This window comes from Coloeus monedula (assembly GCF_965178545.1).
Source record: "Coloeus monedula genome assembly, chromosome: 7".
Taxonomy (NCBI): Eukaryota; Metazoa; Chordata; class Aves; order Passeriformes; family Corvidae; genus Coloeus; species Coloeus monedula.
Window position 1 is genome coordinate 21,952,011 of NC_138787.1, and position 24,582 is coordinate 21,976,592.

At 38.2% G+C, this 24,582-nt stretch overlaps 1 protein-coding gene across 1 annotated transcript; it reads right to left on the reverse strand.

Annotated features, from left to right (window-relative positions):
* Nucleotides 1-700: 700 nt before the first annotated feature.
* On the reverse strand, nucleotides 701-24,358 carry CSRNP3 (cysteine and serine rich nuclear protein 3; the record flags this gene model as incomplete). The annotated part of the gene is made up of 4 exons (XM_082285033.1): nucleotides 24,196-24,358; nucleotides 9,428-9,687; nucleotides 3,242-3,538; nucleotides 701-1,744 (listed from the first exon to the last, which is right to left on the reverse strand). Exons 1-4 carry the CDS (start codon nucleotides 24,341-24,343, stop codon nucleotides 701-703), a joined length of 1,749 nt encoding a protein of 582 aa, XP_082141159.1. The 5' UTR covers nucleotides 24,344-24,358.
* Between the last annotated feature and the right edge of the window lie 224 nt (nucleotides 24,359-24,582).

The window sequence follows — 24,582 nt, forward strand, 5'->3', positions numbered from 1 at the left end:
TGCCCCCTTTCTGACTCTTCTGTTTCTCAAGAACAGTGAAAGAGAAAATAGTACACTCTAAAAATGTGTTTCAAGGTGATTTACCAGAAATGGTATTAAGAAAAAATAAGGAAGTATACAAGGTACTCCAGATGAAAAGTGGACATGCTCTTTGTAACTAGCTATGGATCTTCTGCTCAAATGAACATGCTGTTCATTTTTATCAAAACATGAATCTTAAACTACCATAAATAAAATACATACAGTACAGAACAATTAAAACCTTTTTTTGTACAGTAGTTACTTTTACATTAAACTTACCATCTTTTCAGATATGTTGAAAATTAGGACTCTAAACATTATTATTTCAAAGTATCATTTTTAACAATCTTGCACAGGCCCGACAGTCAAAAACATGAAGCTTTGATTCAGATAGCTTGGCAGGTTTCACATACGTTCATAGGTAGGCTACTTTGAAATATGTTGGATGTGTTTTTTACTTACGTGTTTTATCAAAAAAGGGTTTGATTATTTTTATTTAAATCTTTACATGAACTGGTTTTGTGCAATACCACTGCCAGTGTAGCTTGAGAAAACAAAATGTGTCTGGAACATTGACTATAGTCCAAGTGTTGTCTACCTCTTAAAAAAGTAAGTTTCTAGGAAAATCCAGTGGGAGTGAATTTTAACACAGGAAGTCAGTCCTAGAATAATTTTAATATTAAACAGGTACGGTCTCTACCACTGGTGATTTGATGCACTCTTCGTGCAGTCTGCTCTTTTCTGGGAGGTTTAGTGAATTCTCAGCAGGGTGCTCTTGTACACGACTGTCACCATTCAAAGCTGAAACAAAGCCATCTTGAGAAGGACCTTTCAAGTATGAGTGAAATTCCACTGGCGGGTGACTGGGCCTATGCTCAGTGTATAAACTGTTACAGGGAGCACTGCCATCCCCTTCAGAAGATGAGCAGCAAACAATCACTGAGGGGTTTGCAGAAGGGTAATGAGGGCTGCTAAAAGTTTCCTCTGATTGCCGTGTGTAGTCAACAAACTGTTCTGAAGTCATGTTGTAAGGCACCAGAGAAAGACTACCATTCTTGACAGCATCCCTTTCTGAGTAAGTCTCACCGATCTGGTTAGCAGTGCCAGCAACGTGGTTCTCTATTTGGTAATACAGAGTTGAAGAGTTAGTATAGTATGAGGCATTTTTAGAGTGGTTTTCATGCACAGCAGTTCCATCAGAGTAACAAAGGACAGAAGGAAGAGGCACCATATCAGCATGGGAGCTCATACTTTCTACAAAATCATCTGCTTTTTCTTCCTCCTCATCTTCCTCCTCATCTTCCTCTTCCTCTTCATCATCATCTGATTCACTAGGGGCTAAACTCTGTGTACTAGAATCTGTAACTCCACTACAAAAGCTACTCCCATCTTCCTCTTCCTCCTCTTCCCCTGGGCAGTCCAAGTCCTCGGCTGACTGGGAATGCATAACTGCAGCCGGGGGTTCAGTTTCAATCTCAAAATTTTCTGCAATTGAATATTCAACTGGATGGGGTCCTGGACTCATGGAACTACTGTGTGCACTTATCTCAGTGTGGCAGCCATTGAGTGCTGGAACTTGCTGCTCTCTATTTTTCTCCAATTCAAGTTTCATTATCGTGTGCAAAAAGTGAGTCCGTACACGGATAGGGTTAAATTCGATTCTACCTGCTGTATTGCTACACCCTTCTTTAGTGCAACCACATGGAAAAGACATACGATCCACCTTTTAAAAAAGAGAATACAGATTAACAATAGGAAGCAAAAGCCTGGTGACATGACACAACCTAGACAGCGTAGAGAAATACAATGGTGAAGTGGGATTCACCTTCAGAAATGCTTGTAAAATTAGTCAAAGCTAACAATCATTCAGGGAGTCAGCCCTGGAATTTAGCAGTACTGAGAGAACAGTAAGGGGTTTGGACATGCTCCACTATTGCAGAGTAGAGAAAAAATGATTCTGTTCCATAGGTGAAAGTATTACAGAGTGGAACAAAAAATAGGTAGCTTTTCAATTTCTCCATCTGCTACAGCTTTACTTCCTTTTGTGCTCAAATCCAGGCAAAAGCATTACCAGAAAGCATCTTAAAATTTGGTAAAAATCACAGAAACTAGACACCTATTGAAACAAAATAAATGGTCTATAGAAACCTTTATAAAGTTACCAACGGGGACACCTGATCACAGAAAACAGGAACAAAAACTCAAGTGCATTTTAAAAGGTAATCCAGTCAATTCTAGATGCAATATTGTAAGCTCAGCAGACTGGGCACAGAGCTTCTATTAATACGCATCTTAAATTTTTGAAAATTTGACTGAATCCATGTGTTGGCAAGTTTGATTAGATAGCCTCAAGTCTGTGACTTTCATCTACACTGTAACACCTAAACATCAATTATGTGCAGGAGAACCACATAACACAATCCAGTACATCTTCCCCACATGTGGAGATGAGAACAGGAACAGCAAAGAGAATATTATTATTTAAAATAGCAGAGAAAGTTTAGCTTGGATTTATGAGATGATGAAAAATGCATTCAGGAAGAAAACTCAGCTGCACAACAGCAACTCAGCAGAACTAGCAGAAATATCTTTTAGGAAACATTCTGGGACACGTATAGCTGATGCTATTTAAATGTACAATATGAAATACCTCTTCAAGTCTGCAGAGGAAAAACTTCCCTGCTATATTAGCAGATACCTTTTTATTGCCTTCATGCAAATTTATCATGCACAGATTTTAAGTATCATGCATGTTACATACAGGACAGTACCGCAGAATGTCATTTATTGTTTCTTATGGAGTTTGGACTCTAATTCACATTTGGAGTGTCTGCTAATTGTCTCTAAAATAAAAGGTAATATCCCTTCTGAAATCTGCAGGCTACTTGTTCTTCTGTTGTCTGCATCTGCCTATTTAGATAAAGGCCTAAAAGGAGTATGAGGAGCAGAACACTTGTGTAAGAACAAAAAACACCCTAAACCATGTATGTGCCTAAAATCATAATAAAGATATTTTAGGACATTATTCGTATTGATTGCCCACTATATACTCTTAAAACAGGACCTTAAAAAACTGGTTGGAGATCCACAAGTGTTATTGCCTAATACTTAATTTCCCATAGTTATAACTTCAACAAGAGAAAGTACATACATGTGCGTGGACACGCACCCTTCCCCCTCCCCCAGATAATTAAATAATGACAATAATGTAGACATTTACCTGACATTTTATGCCTGCAAGACTGCAGGTGCAAGTTTCTGGGTCACAGAACACACGGCAGTCACAGCCACAATCCTCTCTGGACAGGCGGATGGCTCGCAGCTCGTGCTTTTCTTCCACGTCGATCTTCTTCACTCCAGAAGCTCGCAGCAATGCCCGCCGCTTTTTTGTAGGCAGGGGTTGGAGAAAGAAGTACTCATCTACTTCAGTGTTGTCTAGATCAATATCATCATCAGAAATGTCATCCAGAGTCAGTGTATTGGCTTCCTCAGATTCCACCGTACCATTCTTTGTCATCTGTTGCACAAAACATTAACAAAGTCCTTAAACTACGCTCACACATATGACATGTCACAGATGCCAGTATGTGAAATGCATTACCAGTGTTCAAAGCTGTATGTAAAAATGCTGCATGACTGCCAGGAAGTTCCAGAAAATGATCACACATAAGGTGACCAGGCATTAGCAAAACATTCCTAACACAGCACACTTCCGTACCATACTCCTGTAACTCATCCCGTATAGAAAGGGGTAAATATATTCAAGGAGAAAAGAAAAAAAAATCACTGCTCTGAAGGAAGGTAGAGCTCACTGGTTATATCTGCCAGAAAACACAACTACAGGGTCTAGAAAAATTCTTCTACAGAGGAAATTGCTTGAGAATCAAAAGAAACTATCAAAACAAAGTTCAGAGAGACAATGACATTCACTACAAAAAGTGTCTTTTTTCCATCTCAATTTACTCAGATTGAGCAACATTCTCCATAGCAAATGTGAAGCAACTCAAGTTATATGATTTAGTCTGTCATATAATAGATCTTTTATTATTGTTCTATGAAATAATTTTGCTTAAAATGGGAAAATAAACAAACAAAAAAATTCACGATTTTCACCCTGCTCTGTGTAATGCTCTCAGCTGATGAGGTTGCTGATTTACAAGCACAGACAAGCACATGGTCTCATACATTCATACAAGAAAACATGGTGCAACTATGTGATCTTTATATATTGGTGAAGTCTCAAGTCCCATTTGCATTACCAGTTTTGCCACCAGCAGCCACTGAAATTCTTGGGTTTGCCTTACTTACTTGCAGAAAATTTCACTTTGGCTTGTTATCCCAAATAAATTTTTAGGCACCAGTTTTAAATACTGAAGATACCAGAAAAAATACTGAAGCCATAATTACAATAACCTGTTTCTTGTGCATTTCAACATTCAGACATTTAACAATTATCACTGCAAAAGTAAGTTCCCATTTTTGTGCTACTGTGTCATCTCCATCTAGCTATGTTTCTGATGTGTATGAAAGCAGCCTTGAATCTTAACCATTCCACTATTTCTGCTTTTCTTATATTCCCAACTATTTCATTTTACCATTTATAATATATAGTCCATCCTTTCCACAGTCTTTTGGATTGTAACTGTCATTTATGGCATTACTGAATTACTTGACAGTGAACTCCTACTGACTGCACACTCTTTCTGGCAATCACAGTTTTGTGCTTAGAACAGCTGTGCAAGAAAACGTGTTTTCACAGGAAAAAAACCCCAACAAACAACTAATTATTCCTGACTTGTTAAGTCAGGCTAAAAGCAATAACTTCTTCCCTTTGAAGGAGAAGAGTCTTGGGGTAATGACTGGTAGTCCTTACACACAGTTTATGTGTACACATTACACTGCACCAAGAAAACTCCTGAGATCAGCAATAGTCCCTTCTTAGCAATTCAGCACCACGTTTAGTTCACGCAGAGGTGTTCTGTCACTTCCACAACCCCACTGTATAAGCATTACTGTTTCTCTTTTTAATGTATTCTCAAACTTTCTTCCTAACTGCAGCCTTTGGAGCTTAGTGCCTTCATTGTATTTAATGTTTCAGTTTATCATGTCTGTTATCCCTATAACATTCAAATCCCAATCAATGTGCACATCCTTCTAGCTCTTTCTTCATCTTAAATACAGGCATTTTCAAAATGTCCTCTCAAACTTCCTTCAGGTTGTTTTCTTACTCCATTTTCTCTTATACATTTCACATTACACTGGCTGGTAAAAGAGGGGGCAATAGCTCCCTAATCAGTTCTGCCAGGCCCTGGGACAATGGGGAGATTATTTACACCAGGTATTTCAATGTATTAGTTCAGTAAGGTAGGAAAAGCAGCATTAGAAGTGGTCCTTTTTCCTGTACATTCTACAGCGAGAGAGAAGTAAATCCACACAGGGATTAAATGCATCTTGAATTAGCTGCCTGTAGCTAACACCCCATTGTACACACAACTCAGCCTGAATATTTCAACCCAAAATGGCACCCTTGGTTACATCTTTTCATTTACATTAGCAAGGTAAAACTAAGTACGATGTATTTATGTTTCTTTGATTTCTTTGTTTGTTTAATATATAATAGGGGAATGACCTACCTAAGAAATCTGATTTCTTTAGTTTTATATACACAAGGCTCAAACCACTCATTAAGCAGATCAATGTTATTTAATCTAAGTTTGAAACTGTGGAGAAAAATTCTGATCCCTTCTTTAGTTATTTTACTATTTTATTCAATTACTGTTTAATAAAAATCAACTTTTAGGACTCTTACCCATGACGTGAATGCTGTAACTGGGCAGCAGACAAAAGCACCTACAGAACCATACCAATCCTGTCATGTATTTCTCCTCCTCCTCCAAATCTTAACTGCTTTGCTCCACAGCAGCAGAGCATTAAGGACTGGACTCCAGCCATGTGCTGAACACCACATGCCTCCAGCAGGCCGGAACATCAAATGCATGGCATCAGTCAGCAGTTTGCCATTTCAAAGCACTTAGCTCCTGACTCCTTTGCAGGATGATTTCCTTGTTGTCTCCTCTAATTTTTTTTTCTCCATTTTGCCACACAAAGAATAAATGAATTAATGAAAGATTCTAACATTTCTTTAAAAAGTAGCTGGGTAACTACAGAGGAAGGAAGATTATCAAGAACTATCACATACATTTTCCAGAACTTGAGAGGAACATAAGCTCTCTTGGTCGTCATAATATTGCTCATCTGAATTAATATGTAGACTGGTAAATCTCCTCATGAATCTAAAGGTTAATGTCATAACCACAGAACAAGGGCAAATGAATATGTGAAGCCTTTGGGGGAAATTCAGTCCAACTCAGTGAAAGATGAAAAATGTAGGATGGACACCTCTGCCTTGCCCTAGTTGGAAGTTATTCCTTATAACTTCCAACAAAGGGAAACAACTGTGTTCACAGACCTGGGAGCCTTAACATCACTCATCTCATGCTAATGATTTTAATAAATTTCAATTTTAGGAGACATTATGAATAAGCAATAAGGACTCTTCCAAGTAATTTTTTGTGCTTACTCATGTTTTCTCAAATGATTACCTTGTACCTTTCATTTGTTAAGATGGCTTTTACATCCAGAATTTTCACACTCTGCTGCTAACAAGTGTTTATGCCCTTGTCAGTAGTGTTTACACCAAAGTTCTGGTACTAAATGGCCAAAGTGACTTGGAGATGATTTCACAGTCTTTATCTGCTTTTAATTAGAGGTGTTTCTTATTTAGCTCTTCACTTTTAACTAAAACAACAAACGGTAGCTAACATTACGGAAACTCAATTTCAATATATTGCTGTATTTCTATCTTTTTAAAACGAATTCTACAGGAGAGAACACTTTCTATCCACCAATTTGTATATTTTAATGCAATACAAAAAAATAATAAAAAAAACCAACAGGGAAACTGAACAAAAAGTTACTTTCTATTTGCATAATGGTTTTCAAATAGAAAAACTCTGACTTAACTTTGTTCAACTTCATTTTCTCATCTTCTTCATTTTTCTGTGATGTATCTTTTTATACAAATCCTGATTAGCACATTTTCATTAAATGAATAATAATTTTGCTGACATAATTGCTGACACTGTCATTAGAATGCCACATTTCCCTTTTTATTCATTTAGAAACTATGTGAATGACCAAGCAGCTCTTCCATCTCTAGAATGGAGAATCAGCAAGGCCCTGTTTTCTAAAGCAAACAAAACATGCTCAGTGTTTTACAGTGACTCTTCACTAATTCAGCAAGTCCTGGATTTTCTTTTTATGCTTGAAATTTTTTATTTTTTTAAATGCCAGCACATAATCAGGGATTAATGGACTAGTTAAAAAAGGAAGTTTTCTGTTGCCTACTTTTTATACATACTCCAGATGAAGAGGAATATTTTGCTCTAGTAACAGATTTAACAACCATAAGATGCAAATAAGGATTGCAAATAAGGCTCTCCTTATTCACTGGAGAGTTATGAAGAGATTTTTCAGCAACTTAATAATTGTAATAATCATCCACTCAAACAAATAACTGGGAAGATGGAAGAGCATGTATTTGGAAAATGAGCAGAAAGTATGGTCTGTGTCCCCAAAACAGACTGGGCTGAAGTGAAGTAAGTTAATGAAGAAAGGAGATCCATCCCAGTCAAGAGGAGGGTTAGTTAGAAAAGGATGAAGAACCAAGCTCTAGTCCATATGGATGAGGGCTAAAAGGCCTCATCCAATCTTTCAAGGTACATAAGACCTGTGATTTTTCTTGATTTACTTTCTAGGTAGGAAAAGAAAAGTGAAATATTTGTTGTTTGACTATTCTTTACCCACTCCACTGGGGATTCCTCTCTTTGAGCTGATTCCTGGAAGTCAGCCAAGGGATCTACAGTTAGTCATCAGCTACACTGACACAGCACAATTCACACTTGATGCTCTGAAAATCCTGTGATGTGAGATGTTCTCTATCAAGTGGTAAGTCCCTAACACTCCAGAAGCCTTTGGTTTCCAACCTGCCCAAATATCAGTCTTTGATTTGCCTTTGTCCTAACTGGTTTTATGTTTGTTCTACGACAGTTCAAATTTTTTAACCTTATGATTTTATTTAAGAACCTATTTAGCTATGAAAGAAAAAAACAAAAATAAAACCAGACTGAAAAAGGTAATTACAAATGTGAAGATCATGCAAACTTCCTCAGGCCTTCAGACACAAGAACTCATGAACTCAGTTCATTCTGTGAGAAAAATGCTTAAAGGCATTTCTTGAACTTGGAGGGTGCCACTTTGCTCCTCAGTAGGAACAGTAGAAACAGAGATGTAGTATCACAGAAGAAAGGGATGTGCAGCAGAAGCTCAGCTACAGTTCTAAATATTGTTTTAATTACAGGATTCATCTGAAAAAGAGTCAAAAATATATGCAACACAATCCATGACACAAAAATCAGAAGTTCTGCCAGCAGTTTTAAAGCAGCAGAAGGAACACAGTCCCTTTCCCCTTCTCCTCTACTCAAATACAGTTTCTTTCCTCTCCTACATTGTCATTACAAGGACAGCTTCCTGGGGTGCATCAGGAGGTGTGGCCACCAGGTCAAGAGAGGTGATCCTGCCCCTCTGCTTGGCCACATCTGGAGTATTGTGCTCAGTTCTGGTCTCCACAGTTTAAGAATGACAAGGAGCTACTGGAGAGGGGCCAGTGGAGGCCACAAAGATGATGAGAGCTTTGAAGCATTTCTCTTCTGTGATTCTGTAAAAACTAGCCAGGATTTGTTCTGACTAGCTAACCTCATACAACTGGTTAATTTATCTTACACATTTCTTCTTTAATGGACATTCTTTGGTGAAATAGTAAAGACACACAATCATAAAAATTGGTAAACTGCAAATGAAAACATTTTAGTATCACTGTTTCTTACTTTTTGCCAAAGCCATCTAAGTTGGCAAAGTAAAGAAGCTCTTTCACCTTCTGTACTTATAATGTTACCATTCCCTTGTCTAACAGGGCCTGTACACAGGCTTAGAAGACTCATTCTCTTCCTGGCACTTCCAGACTTCTGCTGGACACACCGTTCAAGGCTAACTCCTACCACTCTCTGCTTTTTTTTTTCCTCTCTGTAGAAAACAGGGAATAAACAACAATCTCCCTGTAAAGCACTTGGACGTACTCAGCAATGGCAGCTACAGAAGCACTTGGTATTATCAAATAAAAATACATCTTCAGTAAAATTAAAAAACCCCAGGAAAATGCTCATTTCAACTGAAAATGGAGCTCATAGAAAGGAGATGGTTTTGTTTAACACACACACCTTGGGCCTACATAGCTCTGACACTGCTCATTTACATTAAGACAGGGATCAAAGTCTCAGACAAGTTTTACCTTTAACTTGAGAGAGTTGAGTTTTTCCTCCCTTAGATGCTCTCTCAGCATCTCTCGGTGAAGCCTCTCCTGTTCCATGGCGAACTCTCCCAGCGTATACTGGCGTACACTGTTGTGGCGAGTCGACATTCCCAGCGTGCTTCCTCCTTGGCTGGGAACACTGGTGAAGCCTTGTCTTCTCGTGAAGTAATACACAGTAACACAGTTAAAATGGACATTTTTTGTTCTCTTCCGCTTCTCTCTCTTCAGGATTGAAGATGCTGGAACAGAGGCAGATTTCAGTGTGAATAACTTGCAGTCAGGCAGCAGATGTGTTAAGGTAAAGGGAACTACACGAGTGACAATACCTGACTACACAGACACTGCATTCCAAGGTGTGCAGTCTAAATGAGAAGATAATGTTAGAAATATTTACCAAGTATGCAAACCTAGAAGCCACTACATGGTGTTACAGTCATTAACACCACCCTCTACTTCAGAAAAGAAATACTTGGCCAGGAAAGTTTTTCTTTCCCATCATGTCATAAAAATGTTTTATCATTCTACCAACGAAGCAACCAAATCCTAGCAAAAGGAACTTCTTTCACAGTGTCACCAGACAGATGTTGATCCACTGACTCACACCTCTTCCAACCCCTGCCAACAAAACAAGGTTGCACAAGGCAGCAGAGATCCACAGCTCTACAGCACTGGGTCACACTGATGGAAAAGATTAGTATCTCCTATAATCTAATTTGTGATAAATTAATGTTGGAAAAACAATAAAAGCAGTATTTTTAGTGTTTCATACTGTCTCAGAAATTCATACCATGGTCACCACTGAATGATACAGGAATAATTTTGATTAGCTGTCAGACCCACTTTGTTTTTCTTTACCTTCATCCTCTTTTCTGCTGCCATCCACTGAATATGTGTGTGTAATACAGTGTAATGTGTAGAATTTTGACAAAAAATTAAATCTAGTATTTTCTAATTATTTTCTGATTCCACTCATACCTGTGCTCAGGTTTTTTTATAAATATATGCAGTAACATACAAAACTTGTTTAGAAACAAATGCCAAATTTTAACTGTTAAATATTCTTCTTTTGGTTCTACAGACACTTAGCAACTCCTTCCCACAATACTGATCTATTGTTTCTCACTGATAATACCTGCATGCCTTTAGAGGAAAGAAAAAAATACACACAAATCTTAGAGAAAGATGAGACACTCCCTGATTGTTAAAATGAGCAGTCCAATTTATTTGATTTGTTGCAAAATAGCAAGAGGTTGTTGAGAATGAAGCTAATAAGTCACTGCTTTGCAGTTTAGAGGCAACAACTGCAGGTGTGTGCAGGTGTGAATGAGAGACCTCATTGCCAGAATTCAGGCAATAAAATGAACTGAAGTGTGCCTGACCACTCTTGAACGGCTTGGAACCATTCTATAAAAGCAATAAGAGCAACAAGATGTACAGCAATAATCTAGAATTCCACCATTTCTAGAGACGGGATGCACTTGGTCTTCAGGTCTGGTTTTGGAAGAGGTCTTTATTGTAGATAGGTAAAACATATTTCAGCCTCTATTACTATTATTATGTTGTGAAATGTTAATCACCACAAATGAAAACCCACAAACTTCTACATGAAGCAATATTTCAAAACCCCCAGCATCATCTACTGAACTGTGTGAAAACCAAGTATATCAGAAAATAAAGCCCTGTATCCGAATTACAGTCAGTGTATCCTACTGACACTACCACAGAACTCTTTGTGGCTCACTGAAACATTGAAACAGGATTACTTTTTCTAAATACTAATAAGCAGCTAAAAGTATGGTTTGCTACGTAAATAAGAGGCACTCCAGACCTGCTGCAGGTATGTTGGATTATAAATATAAAACAGATAAATAAGATCAGGTCCTGTTACTTACATGCTCCCAGTAAACTGTGTTACAAAAAAAGAGGTAGGATGTACAAAGGGGAATCAAAAGACAAACTCTGTTAGATTAGGCATGTCTAACTCACATCCAAGTTGAAGCAAACCTCGTATCAACAGAGCATTAGCAGAGAATAGTTGACAGGGATATGTCAATTTTGCATGATATTAAATATAGTTTGAATGTGCTGGTTTTTTTCATATATACCACAGTTTCAAAACAAAACTACCTTTAATAAAACCGATTTTTTAGCATTTGGGAGATGGGGTAATTTTCATACTGAGACATTTTCTTTCAATGTAACATAAAAGCAAATACTCTAAATCAGAACTTGCACTGCCAATATGCTCTAATATATAAGAAAGTGCATATTTTAAAACCCCTTTTTCTGCTGAAGGAGGTATCTGAATCATTCTGAGGTGTATCCAATTTCTGATATAACAGTATCGATGTTATTTGGATCTCAACTGGATGATGCCTCTATTTCAGAACAAATACTAGCAGCTACTGAAGGGCAGGCAGCTTTTTCACCAAATAAATGAACCAGTCACAAATGAAATGAGAAATAAAACTACTGTAAAATACTCAAGGGAAGAAAAGGAAGGTTGCTCTTGAATTTTTTTTTTTTTATTAAGAAATCGAAGATAATTGCACCTGTAAATCTCACAAGTTAGAGAATCACACGAACCTTTGAATCCTCATCTGTAAACCTGAGTGTCTATGACACAGGGTCTGTGTTGACAGCAATCTGGTTTAGATCTTAGCTGTGGAACTCCTGACAGGGCTGCTTTACTGGCAGGAATGACAAATGCTGCAATAAAAGCATTTCTGTTTTTTCAAATCTGTCAATCTCTTTAGCGTAGAGATACTACTTTCATACTAATGGCTAAACATAAATAAATGACCCTTAAGTTTTATTCACACACTACACATTAATATTAATAGTTAAATGAAGCTAAGTAGAAGAGTCTGTGACCTAGTTACACCCAGATGAAAAAAAAAAAAAAAAAAAGAAAAAGTCATCTATGATAAAAACTAGATACCATGAATGAGCTTTTACACTATGTGGATTTTTGCCCATGTGTGTGCCATCAAAATTTAGAACATGAATTTCATGCATTGCCATACATTTATACCTAAAAGTTCAGTCAGCAGTCTCTCAGTAAGACTGCAGATGTCATGGGCTGTCTAAAGAACCCACTAATGCATGTCTTCAACTTCTTTATAGTGCTCATCAGTTTCAGTAATTGAATTGTCAACGCCATACCATCAAAGTTGCTTGTTTGTGGGGTTTTTTTTTTATATATCACTGATTAAAACTGTGTCAAAATAGAATTAAGCTGAACTTCACAAAAATGTTGACACACTGTAACCACACCATCACCAGCACTGTAAGTTCAGCACTACACTGAAGATGTGTATTGAAGACAACGTGAGAACTGACATGTATTTGTTGTAAATACCATTAAAATTTGCGATGTTATTTATTAATGTCATAGTTCCAAGTCAGACAAATTATATGACAATCTGTATAATTAAACATGCATGTAAACATTCAGAGCCCTCAGAATACATGGGATTACATTTTCTGAACACATCCTATCTTTCGATAGAGCTCATTAAAGGGCAGAGCTAAGGCCTTGTGAAGAACTCCACGGTCATCTCCTGAAGGCTACTGTCAGGAAAGAGTTAGAATATATTCATATTTATGTGAATGTTGTTTACAAGAACAGATCTGGCAGGAACTGCAGGAGTTTACAGGATTGTATTTGATTACTCAAAAGCATAGATTAGAATGTCAGTGAGGAGACGTGAGAATTGCGACCACCTTAGTTACCAAGGACGTGGAAAGAAGCAAAGTCAGCACTGCAAAGGCACTGTGTTCTTGCTCTATTACACTTCCTAAAAATCTCTGAGCAGAGGGCTGCCTTGATGTGAGCTCAAGAATGTTATTAGATATTGAATGGAGGTGCTGAACATTTTCCAACGTCAGGGACAAAGTGCTCTCTAACTGATTCGAACTGTTTGCTTCAAGCCAACCAAAACAGAACTACCACCTTATGAAGAGAAAGGGGCATCTGTTACTTTGCATGCACTGTACCTTACACAGTTTGTTCAAATCTGCTGGAATCACTGCTAAGGACACTGCTTAACTCAAGATAGAGAAGACGAACACACAAAATACCTGATCTATTAGAAAGCATGAATATACATCCAGGAAAATTTACTGAGAATAATCAATTAGTAACCCCTTTCAGAATGAGGGACACGGATTGAAGAGGCAGGCAAGCCTTGCACAGTCAGTTTCTAAGCAAAAACTTGTTACCTGTAATTTTATCCATACAGTGTAAATGCCAGAGTTTTCCAGAAGGGATCTAGTAAAGGCCTCCTTGCTTGGCCAGTCTCCAAAACAGTACTTCCAAGCCATCTGCCTGTGTAACAACTCCTATCAATGGATGCCACCATCACCTGTTCTGTGCAAAAAGCATGGTACTGACTCCAGGCAGGGGCTGCTGGGCTGAGGTGGTTTTTTAGCAGCTACTGGACAGACACTGTCAGCAGGAACTAGAAGGTGGGGTTTGAAATTAATGCTACCACTCTGGCGGGTGAGGATGCCAGAAGGAATAGAAATATTCATCATTACCTGAAACCGTCCTATGGATCCCACACAATATTCAACACATTTATACAAGTCTGATATATTCCACAGGAGACTCCATTCTCAAGTATTTAAAAATGTAACATAATTTTTAATTCCATGTTTCAAGATTATATGGAATTATCTATTTTTGAGAGATATGTAGGTACGGCAGTGCACAAAATATATCAGAGGGAAGGTTAAAAGTGTTAAGAACATAACTACCAGTACTACAGAACTATCTCTCAGAAAAGGTCACTATATCTGAAAAAGGTCTTCAGAACAGATTACTTTAAACAGGAGTGTCAGAAGTCCTCATCTGAAATAATATCAACTAATGAAATTTTGATTTTTGGCATTTGACATTTGAATGGCTTCATTTCTGGATTGAGCAGAGCAGAGCTCAAGTTAATAACCACACACTATCTATGGCAAAAATGGCAACTGTATGTAAACAAAAGTCCTAAAGGTAAGGCCAAAATAATGAAAGGAAAGCTTTTAATAGCAAACCATTGTTTAACCCAAGCATGGTTAACCCAACCTGGAAACCCAACATGCCCTCTGTGCTCACCCTTTGGCTCTCCTTGTTCAGGGTGTGCCTGCACAGACACACAGGAGGATGTTTCTACTCATTTTTTCTTTGTTATTAACCTCTCTCCCTCATAATAGTTCTCTTTATCCACAGCAGTTATAATTTGTTTCATAAAATTTGACGGAATACATTTCTGTCGTTTCTCTTTATGCACAATTCCTGGCTTATGCACTTCTCTGCCTATTGAACATACAAGGAAGCTCTAAGGTTTCAAAAATTTAAGCACACCTGTATGGCAAGCCAGGGACCTGCAGAATAGCACAATGCCTAAAAGCTCCATATCAAGGTTTTGTAATACAGCAAGATCCTTTTTCAGTCACTGACTGTAATACAGACTAGAGGCAATGGATCAGCAGTCTATCAAGAAACTGAGATTTCGGTGATTTATTCATAAGGCTGCACACAAACATCAAAAGACATAACTTTTATTAACATTATGCTTATTAAAATGGTTAAATTTAAAGTGATAACATTTTATCTACCAAGAAGTACAAGTTTTTATCTCCCGGTGGCTAACATTAATGACACACAAGACAGTGTACCAAAAAGACTGCCTTTCCCAGATTTTTTTGTTTCAGTTTCTAGGTACTTGATCGAGAGCATTAAAATGTATTTTGAGACACAGTACGTCAAGTATGAAACAGGAGGCCCCGCTAACTGACTTTTCAAAGATACTCTAAAAGTAAAACTTTAAAGTCAAAATTGAAGAAAGTGTCAACGTCAAAAAAAAAAAAAAAAAAAAAAAAAAAAGCAACTATCATGAAAATAACTATAGCCTTAAGAAAGAAAACTGTTCTGCAATATAGCTTCCATTGCTGTCCCATCTCACTTAGGCTGCTGTGTCACACAAATCTCCATCCCAAAGACAATTAATGGGAGATGGGTGAATATTATGAGTAGTGGCTTGAAAACAGAATTTCCTGTCAGATTTATCCTGCCTAAAGTATCTGTGCTGGAATTCTGTCACCAAACACAGCAAGTGAGTAAATACTTTCTGGGTTTGGAGCAAGACTCAATCAAGAAGGTAAGAAAAATGAGAGCCATTCAAATCACATGAGATTAGAAACTACAGAAAGATTTTTGTTTATCAACAGTTAATAAAAGAGAATGAAGCAATTTATATGCAGAAAACTTTCAACACATCTAGAGGAATGTATTCCTCTAGGAATAGACAAGGGTGAAGAAAGATATAGCAATACACTGATTTTTAACAAATCAGTGTAATATATTTTTTATATATTTTAATGTAACTAGAGGACTGCAGTTAGACTGTCTCCTTAGTGCTGTAGTTATATGGAAGAAACCAGATGGCCGACATCACCTTATTCCTACCAACAGTCTCATAAGATGTTTTGCACTTCTGTATTGCAAACAAAAAACTTCACTGTTATGTATTATTGGGAGACTGAAGAATTATGACTCTTTTCCACAGCTTATTAAAAGCCATGAATCAGCAGCTCTCTAACTTCTGAAATTGTGTACCCTTTTTTCCTACCCCATACCAGGGTATTTTCCAAGGAGTGGAGAGATAGAAGCAGAGACTCCTACTGACATCTGCACATGGGGCTCGTCTGTTTACCTGCCTGCCCATCCCAGTCACAGCCCCCAGTCAGGCTGGAAAGCCCCCAGCCCTGAGAGGTGCAGGGGGAAGACACTGGTGGGGGGGAAGACACCTGCCAACGCCCCCAGGCACCGCCTCCTCCACTGCTGGGATGAAGTTCTGCAGCTGCTTCTGGTGCCCCAACCTTTTTCACCTCAAGCTGTATTTTCTTCACTTCTCCCTGAAAATAAGCACCATTCATCTATTCGTGAATTTTTGAAAAATCAGAAGATACTCACAACTCCTTCCATATTTGAAAAATTCAGGTTTTATCATACTTAGTCATCATTCATTTCTTGTATCTTGGTACCAGATGTCATTATTGGCCCATCCGACTCCCAAATCCCATGATAAGTAATTTTCCAAAGGGGAAAATTAGTATTTCCACTAGCAGTCCAATGTATGCTTAAAAGAATCACCTAAGCTTCATATGTATAAGAATAAATTATAACTGATGAAATAGGTAAGCAAGAGCAGAAATATTGCTGTCAGACTGAAACAAAGCTTTCCTGACTTGCTTTCTCATACATCCAAGGCACTATGCAGAAGCACTTCTCATTTGCCTTTCAACATCCTCATTTTCCAAACTGGGCAGGGGAGCTACAGCAGCGTGAAACCTGTGGGAGCCACAGCACTTCCTTCCGTATCTTTAGTGGCTGAAACAGAATCCAAACCTCCACCTAAGAAAAGCACCCGCTGAAGCTGTATTCATCCATCAAATGCAAAACCTGCTTCCTTATTTCATACAATCCTGATAGGAATGACATTTTAAGCTCATCATGTTTTTCTAACATTTTTTACCCCGAAAACTGGTAGTTCTTTGATTACAAAACTTAAATGATCTCAGTTCTGGCTGAACTCCAAGACATAAGCACTTTCTTCTGCTGTCTCAGCTATTCTCCTGATGTCAAAGACACATTAAAATAAATGTGAACCATATGGCTCCCCAGCAGATTACTCATACTCCTGCATCAATGAGGGCAAAGCAATTCATTGTCACCAGTGCAGAAATATCTTAGGCATGTGAAAATTTCAAAAGGCTGTAAAAAACATGTGTGAAGCAGCCTTTTGGATTAAAGCTCTATATTAGACAAGAGGAAATGCTGCATTTCTTACACTCTACTGATGCCACGAAGATTTTTTGCCTTTTCTTTTATACCTGTTATACCTTTTTACAACTTCTGTACTCTTAGTGCTGTTTGCCTACATTCTTGGACTTGTTTTTGGTCAGCTAGGAGACTAAACATTTTAGAAGCTTTGTAGTTAGGGATCCATGTGCCCCAGACCCCAAGGTCCTCTCCAGAACACATTCTGTAAACCAAGATAGAACCATCCAGGGGAAGGTTCCTTGGGGAGGGGGGCTCACTCAAGCCTCTCAGTGGGGAATTTTTGATAGATATGCTAATTAGTAAGATCTATAATGTTATACCAGATCTTTTGGAGGTGTGCATTGTGGTGTGAATTGAGGTGCATTCAACCTGGATGTAGTGCACCTAAGGATCCTTAAAATAAATACCAAGGTAAAATCCGTTTTTCCCGTCTAACCGTGTTTGACTTGATTTTAAGACCAGGAAAAGGAATCACTACTACCCATTTGTTTGCTTTTTACCTACTCAGTGTCATATAAACTATTATAAGAAGGATCAGCACCACTGTCCACCTACTCCATGACTTTCCCATGCAGTGTTTCATCAAGACCAACACTACAGAACAGCAAAGCCTAATCCATCCTGGTAATCCAGGTCAAAACACTGCTGACAAAAGCCAGCTTGCTTCCCAACCCTTGTAGAAAACAAAGTCTAGGTAAAGGTTGTATCCAGAAATTGCTTCTACCTCTTTCTCTTGCCTCTCCTTCTATCCCATTGTCTTCCAAAAGGTATTTTTTAAGAGTTTCCATACACGCAATTTACAAGTTTCCAACCCTGAATGATAGAACACTTTTCCTACATGCTGGAAATCCACATTAAGGGGAAATGCTGTGACATAAAATACACCCTCCAAAAGAAACATGTAGGCTTGAGGACAAGGGAGGTATTTTCTAGAATAAATTTGAATCTGGAAGTCTTGAAGGGAACTGCATACTCAGTTGTAGATTAGTGGAAATTTGAGAGAAGAGGGACAATGCTGGCGAACAACGACACCTATGCAGAGCACTTCACTGGTCTATCCTTCTAATACTTTCCTTTAGGGTAAAGCCAAAGCTAAATTCACCTCACGGGAAGAACTGGACGGGAATGCTTGCCTAATGCTAGATTTATTTAAGTCACATTTAAAAATGTTTTTGACAGTTACTAGCTTACAGACAAGTCTGACATGAATAGAGATGATTTTAATTTGTATTTTAAGCATTTTACGTCACTGTTAAGAGTTTTGTCTGAAATCTCATACAAATTTTTAATCGTCGGGATGCACACTAGAAGCTGGAACTTGATCACTAAAATCTCAGTGAAAGCTTTGTGTTTATTTCCTCAGCATCCTCTACCTTCAGAATGCTTTTTTGTGACATTCACCATACTAGTCCAGTTTCTCTATTCTGCAAATATCATCAGCCTGTGGGGAGGAGTGGAGATGGTTAAGCGCTCTCTGCCTCACCATTTCCTCTAAATGCCAGCTGCTGTTCCATAGATGATTATTCCTGACCTTGGCCCCGGCTTTGTGAGGAGGAAAGTCCTACCAGGGATCCTTGCAGGAACACCCATGCATAACAACTGCATTTGCTGAGCTCTCCTATGACACTACAGGCAATCCTTTGTCCCATCCTATGTGTGACTTCTGTGAATGGCCATTTCATACTAATACAGCTACCCATTCAGCTGTCTGTGACCTTGCATTTGCAACATATTTTGTATATCTATCATGAACATCTTCCAACAAAAAAAATTTGTTTGGTGTTTTCTAAGCCAACAAAAACATCATGTAAGGCAAAAACTCTCTCTGGTTGTATTGTGTGCAAAATGCACTAATTTATAACAGAGAACTTTTTTAAAAATATAGAAACATAATTGGCTGCACAAATCATTCTAAAAACTAGTGGGAGCCTGCCTTATAACTCCTCTTTTCAATTTTTAACAATTCTCCCTACAGTAGTCCTTATTCCGGATGAAAAGATGCTGTCATTCTGCATGAGTTTGAGCAAAGACACTGCATTACATTTCACTGAATTTATTTGCATTTCTTGTTTTTTAATGCTCAGATGAGCTGACTTATTTTAAAATCAAATACAAGAACCTCTCAACCTGTTAGCATTTCATAACATGAGTCAACAAACAGCAATAAGAACATATTCCTCATTAACAAGGAAATTCCAAGCCTGGTTGCTGGCAACATAAGTAACTGCATGATAATGCCATCAAAAAATGAATGTCTGCATTTAGCTACCCATGTTTCCCCATAGTAAACCAGCACCACCACTTCTAGCCCATTTAGGTTTCTATCATTAACCAGCAATTAAACACACAGCTTAAGTTCAAAGCTCAGGCAGTGTCTTGTGCTATTGACCTTATACCAAATAAAACTTTATTTTCTTCTATGAAGATAACTCAGGAGAAGCAACACCTTCCTAAGGATTTCATACCTTCTTTCAAGTTATGCATGGCCACATAGATAAGGCAATCTCAGTATGTTAGCAACTCTAGAAAATTCAAACAGTGCTTTACAGGGCATATTGAAGGAACTCCAACAGGCATGTATTTGTGTTTTCAAATTCCTCACTAACAGCAAAATCAAAAGACGGCAAGAGCACTTAGAGACCAAAGGGTTTTCTCAGAGCCCTCAGTGACCTGCCCCATTCCTAATGAACCTAAGGCATCCAACAGTCTAAAGACAGGACCCTAATTAGTGGAATGATGGGACCTATGATTATGGCCACAGGATAACCTCACCCATGACAGTGATAATGTTAATGGAAATAGAGAGATAACTGATGGAGGATATCAACCAGACTGTGTGATGGCACCACCTCCTGTTGGTGACAATCACCTTATCAGATAAGGTGCTGCTGTCGATCTCAAGTGACTCTGAAGGCAAGGAAGAGAACTCGTAAAGTTTCAGCTACACAACACTGAAGTTGAAGTGGCAGAGGAAAGCAGCAGCTCCTTATGTTTCTTAGGAGATGCATCTGCAATTAATGTGCTATGGGGAGTTATTACCAGCACCAAAGTGCAAAAGACAGGACTTCACAAGGTTTCCACAGCTCTTTCAATTGTATGTGATTCTGTAACTTAAATTTTAAATCAGAAAATAAGATCAAGCATTTAGAGGCAGGTACCTCACCAAAGCAGGAAGAATCATAGAATCATCAAATTACTAATGTTGGAAAAGACCTCCAAGATCATCAAATACAATTTTTGAGCGAATACTACCATGCCCTTTAAACCATATCATGAAGTGCCATGTCTACTTGTTTTCTGAATACTTCCAGGGATGGTGACTCCTCCACTTCCCTCAGGAGCCTGTTCCAATGCTTAACTACTCTTTCAGTGAAACAATTTTTCCTAATATCCAACCTAAACCTCTCTGGCACACTTTGAGGTCATTTCCCCTTGTCTATGAGAAGACTGACCCCCCACCTTGCCACAACCTTTCATGGAGCTGTAGAGAGCAGTAATGTCTCCCTGAGCCTCCTTTTCTCCACTTAACACCCCCAGCTCCCTCAGCCACTCCTCATAGGATTTATGTTCCAGACCCTTTACCAGCTTCATTACCCTTCCCTGGAAGGGCACATATTCCCCCACACCTGAGCTGGAATGTGGAACCCAGTGTTCCTCAGTGCACACAACATGGGAATGATCAGGGTGTTGAACTGACATCCTGAACAGCAATTCCAGGTTTTTCAGCTTGCTGGGGAGCAGACGAAAACACAGCAGTGCAGTGCCAGAACTGAACAGGGCAATTTAAAGGAGCTCAAATGGCATTGTGAGTGCTCCAGCCCTGTATTCCATGTATTCCTAAATCCTGACTAATACTGTATATGCATGCTTGGACTGTTACTTGAAGATGAACATCCTTCTTTCTGATATGAAGGCAGGGCTGTGAAATGGGACAGCTATGTGGACTAGCTAGTAATATGCTTTGGCATCCATTAAAGTAAATCTGCAATGACTATGACCTGCTGAATCAAACTGAAATCGCTTCAACAGACTGAGAAAGGTAAGTAAAAAACACAACAGGGATTATATCTGCCAGCAGTAATGGAGGCACTTCATCACCATTTGCTAAGAGATTTAAAAATGTGCACATCTGTAAAAATACACAGACCTAATCAAGAAAATGCTAATGGTGAAAGTTGTCTATTCTGTATGGACTTCAATTTTTATTTACTGACTCAGATGCCTGCAACTTAGGCTAGGGATTTATTCCATTCCTGTTGTTGCTGTCTTTATTTGTTTAAATGGATATATTGTTGAAGAAACTCTGTACTTATCCCCGTGTAATAGTCACAAGCAACAGCACTTAGGGCCATCTCAGTCATGTGTTTTCTGCCATCACACTACAGGGTTAATTGCTGAGAACAAAGTTATCTTCTGGTAGCTCTGCCCCACCTCAATGATCCACAGCCCCTGTGTGCCTCACTTACCTGGCAGGTTAAACTGACTTTAATGGAGCAGGATCCTTGCTAGGCTCCTGTTTATCTGACCCAATACATATAATTTCAAGGGTTGTGTAAATAGAGGGATGCACCAGCTGTGCTAGATGGGTTTATATGCAAACTGCCTGCTTGCTAAAGTGCTGAAGGGGTTGTAGTTACAAGCAATTTAGAATTATCTCTTTGTCAGGTCAATTAGAAAGAAAAAATAAGACTCGGAGGACCATGTTAGGATTTTTTTTTTTTAATTCTCAACTTAAGAATTAATATATAGACCTTGATGTTGACTACAGGTCACACAACCCTCTCCCTCTTTTCCAGTCAGTAAAAGAGAGTTTATAGTGAACTTTGTATTCACCTATATGAAAACAGACCAGAAAAAAGACAGTACACAGGACCTGACAGTGTCTCACTAAATAGAACAGAAAATGGTGTAACATATCAGGAAATAGCTTAGGAAGATAACCTCCATCAAGGAGGTATTCAGGCATGTACCAGAGGCAAAGAATCTCACCAGCCTTTTTTCAGCACTGGCTCTTTTCAGTCTGCTCACTGAAAAAGTCTCACAGACTCATCCTTAAAAATATAGATTCAAATCAACTTAGAAAAGCTCTTGTCCTTTGCCTTTTATTATGGAAGATGAATGAGTTTAAAGCATGAACAAAATACCTTCCAATGTACACTGTTAAGAGTTTTGTTAATGCACATTACATGTGCATGTAATTTTCAGGTGAGTATCACTTAGTAGCTCTTAAGTAATACTGGGGTTCTGTATTTGATTTCTTGGAATTTAGGCTGGTGCACCTATATTAAAGACAATACTTTTTAAAAAATAGTATCAATGCACACACAAACTATTTGCTCTTTTTATTTCTGTATCACCAATGGATATAAACATATGTATTTTAAAAAAATGTAAGATGTACAATTTCTGTATCTGTGAGTGCTCACACAGATAAACACTTACTACTCTGGCCACAAATATCTCAGTCAGATAAATCATTAATCATAACACTGAATACTGCAATTTCTCTTACAGAAAGGGAAGTTTCTTTAAACCAGATTATTTACTACATCAACTACAATTAAAGCTTATTGTTATATACATGTACTACAACTTCCAAGTTTCTCCCCTGAATCATTCCATTTCACTGTATCATCTGTGTATTCACAATAAAATTATGGTCTTCTGTGTGGGTGGGAACAACTGTTTCATGTAAAAAGCCTGTTTTCAGTCTCTGATGAATGATCAACTAACTTTTTCAACAGATGCAAATGTTCAAGTATCAGCATGCAGATAATATTGTCACCAAGACATTTCTAAATACTACCAAAGAGGTTTACTGGGTTGCTTACTCCTTTGTGGCATTTGAATAAAATAGGTCCCTGACTAGAGCTGCATCTTAAATATCATATAGCACCTCAAGAGTGTCCATTTGAAAAGTTACACCTGTCCCTCCTGTGCACAGCAACATTCCCAACTAGAGCAAAGAGGATTCAGACCCTCGCATCCAAAGGGATTCAGACCTTCACTGCCCACTCAAGATGAACAGCAGCATTTGGTAGACAAGTCAGTTATAAGAACATTTGCATCACATGCTACAAACAGGATCTCTAGGCACAATCCAAACCACTCAGTTACATGGACCACATTCTGTATGGGCAGTAACGAGGAGCCTCACCTACTCCTTGGCTCACAGTTTTAAGTAATAACTCCGTACGGGAGATCTAACTGCAAAAGAGTTGAAGGAGGCAAACCCCTGCTTTTTAGAACATGCATTTCACTACTGATAAACAATATAACCACCTAAAACAAGTATCATAAACTGCAAACATAAACTGCAAATTTATCGCTCCCAGAAATATATGCTGCAAACGTAGCTTTGCTAACTTAAGACCAAATTCTTATTTGTAAACAAAACCATTGTGAGGGACAGAGATATCCTCTGCTACCTGAAAAAGAGAAACTACTGAAATAACGTGTACCACACACAATATTCATCAGTTTCAAATAAAAGAAAGCTTACACTGTTTTTAGAGAACTCTCACCAATACTGTATTACAGAGAGCTGACAGCTGCAATACATTTAGCTAAGGAAAATAAACAAACTGAGCTAAAGCACTTTCCCTACAGTACCTGTTTGAAATGTTTTGAACACAACTCCCAGCTTCAACTACAAACAACTACATAATTCAAATAGCAAATAGGTAGGAGCTTCCCAGAGACTTCAAACTTTAACAAATAGTCAAACAGGCAAGAAGTCAAAAGAATGTAAGTTTATTTTACTAAGTCACTTTGAGCAAGTCACAAACTGAACATCATAGTCTGTTTCATGATCTGTTCAACTGAAAATCATCATGCTTATCTAACCACAAAATTTATTTTATTTTGAGAAACAGGAATAATTCTTTAGGTACATAGAGCTAATACTTACGGGTAAAATGATTAGAAGTGGATGGATTGACACTATCACCACTGTCAGCACTTTCACTGCTAGAAATGTCATCATCTGATTCCCTCACGGAGGAGCAAGGTGAGGAGCCATCAACTTCTTCAAACTTCCTCTTTAAAATTCCACTCATTGCTGCAATGCTGTCACATGTACCTGTAACAGGAACAGAGGCAATGAGGCACTGAAACAACCAGCTGCAGAATATGCAATCATAACCTCCAAAGTAATTTTCATTTCAAAATAGCAGTAAATTGCCACTTCTAGTCTTGAATAATCATTTAATATGAAATTACACATGACTAATTAGGAGAGAGTGAAGCCACAGAGAAGAAAAAAAAATCTTAAGTCCTACTCTAACTTCACATGTAT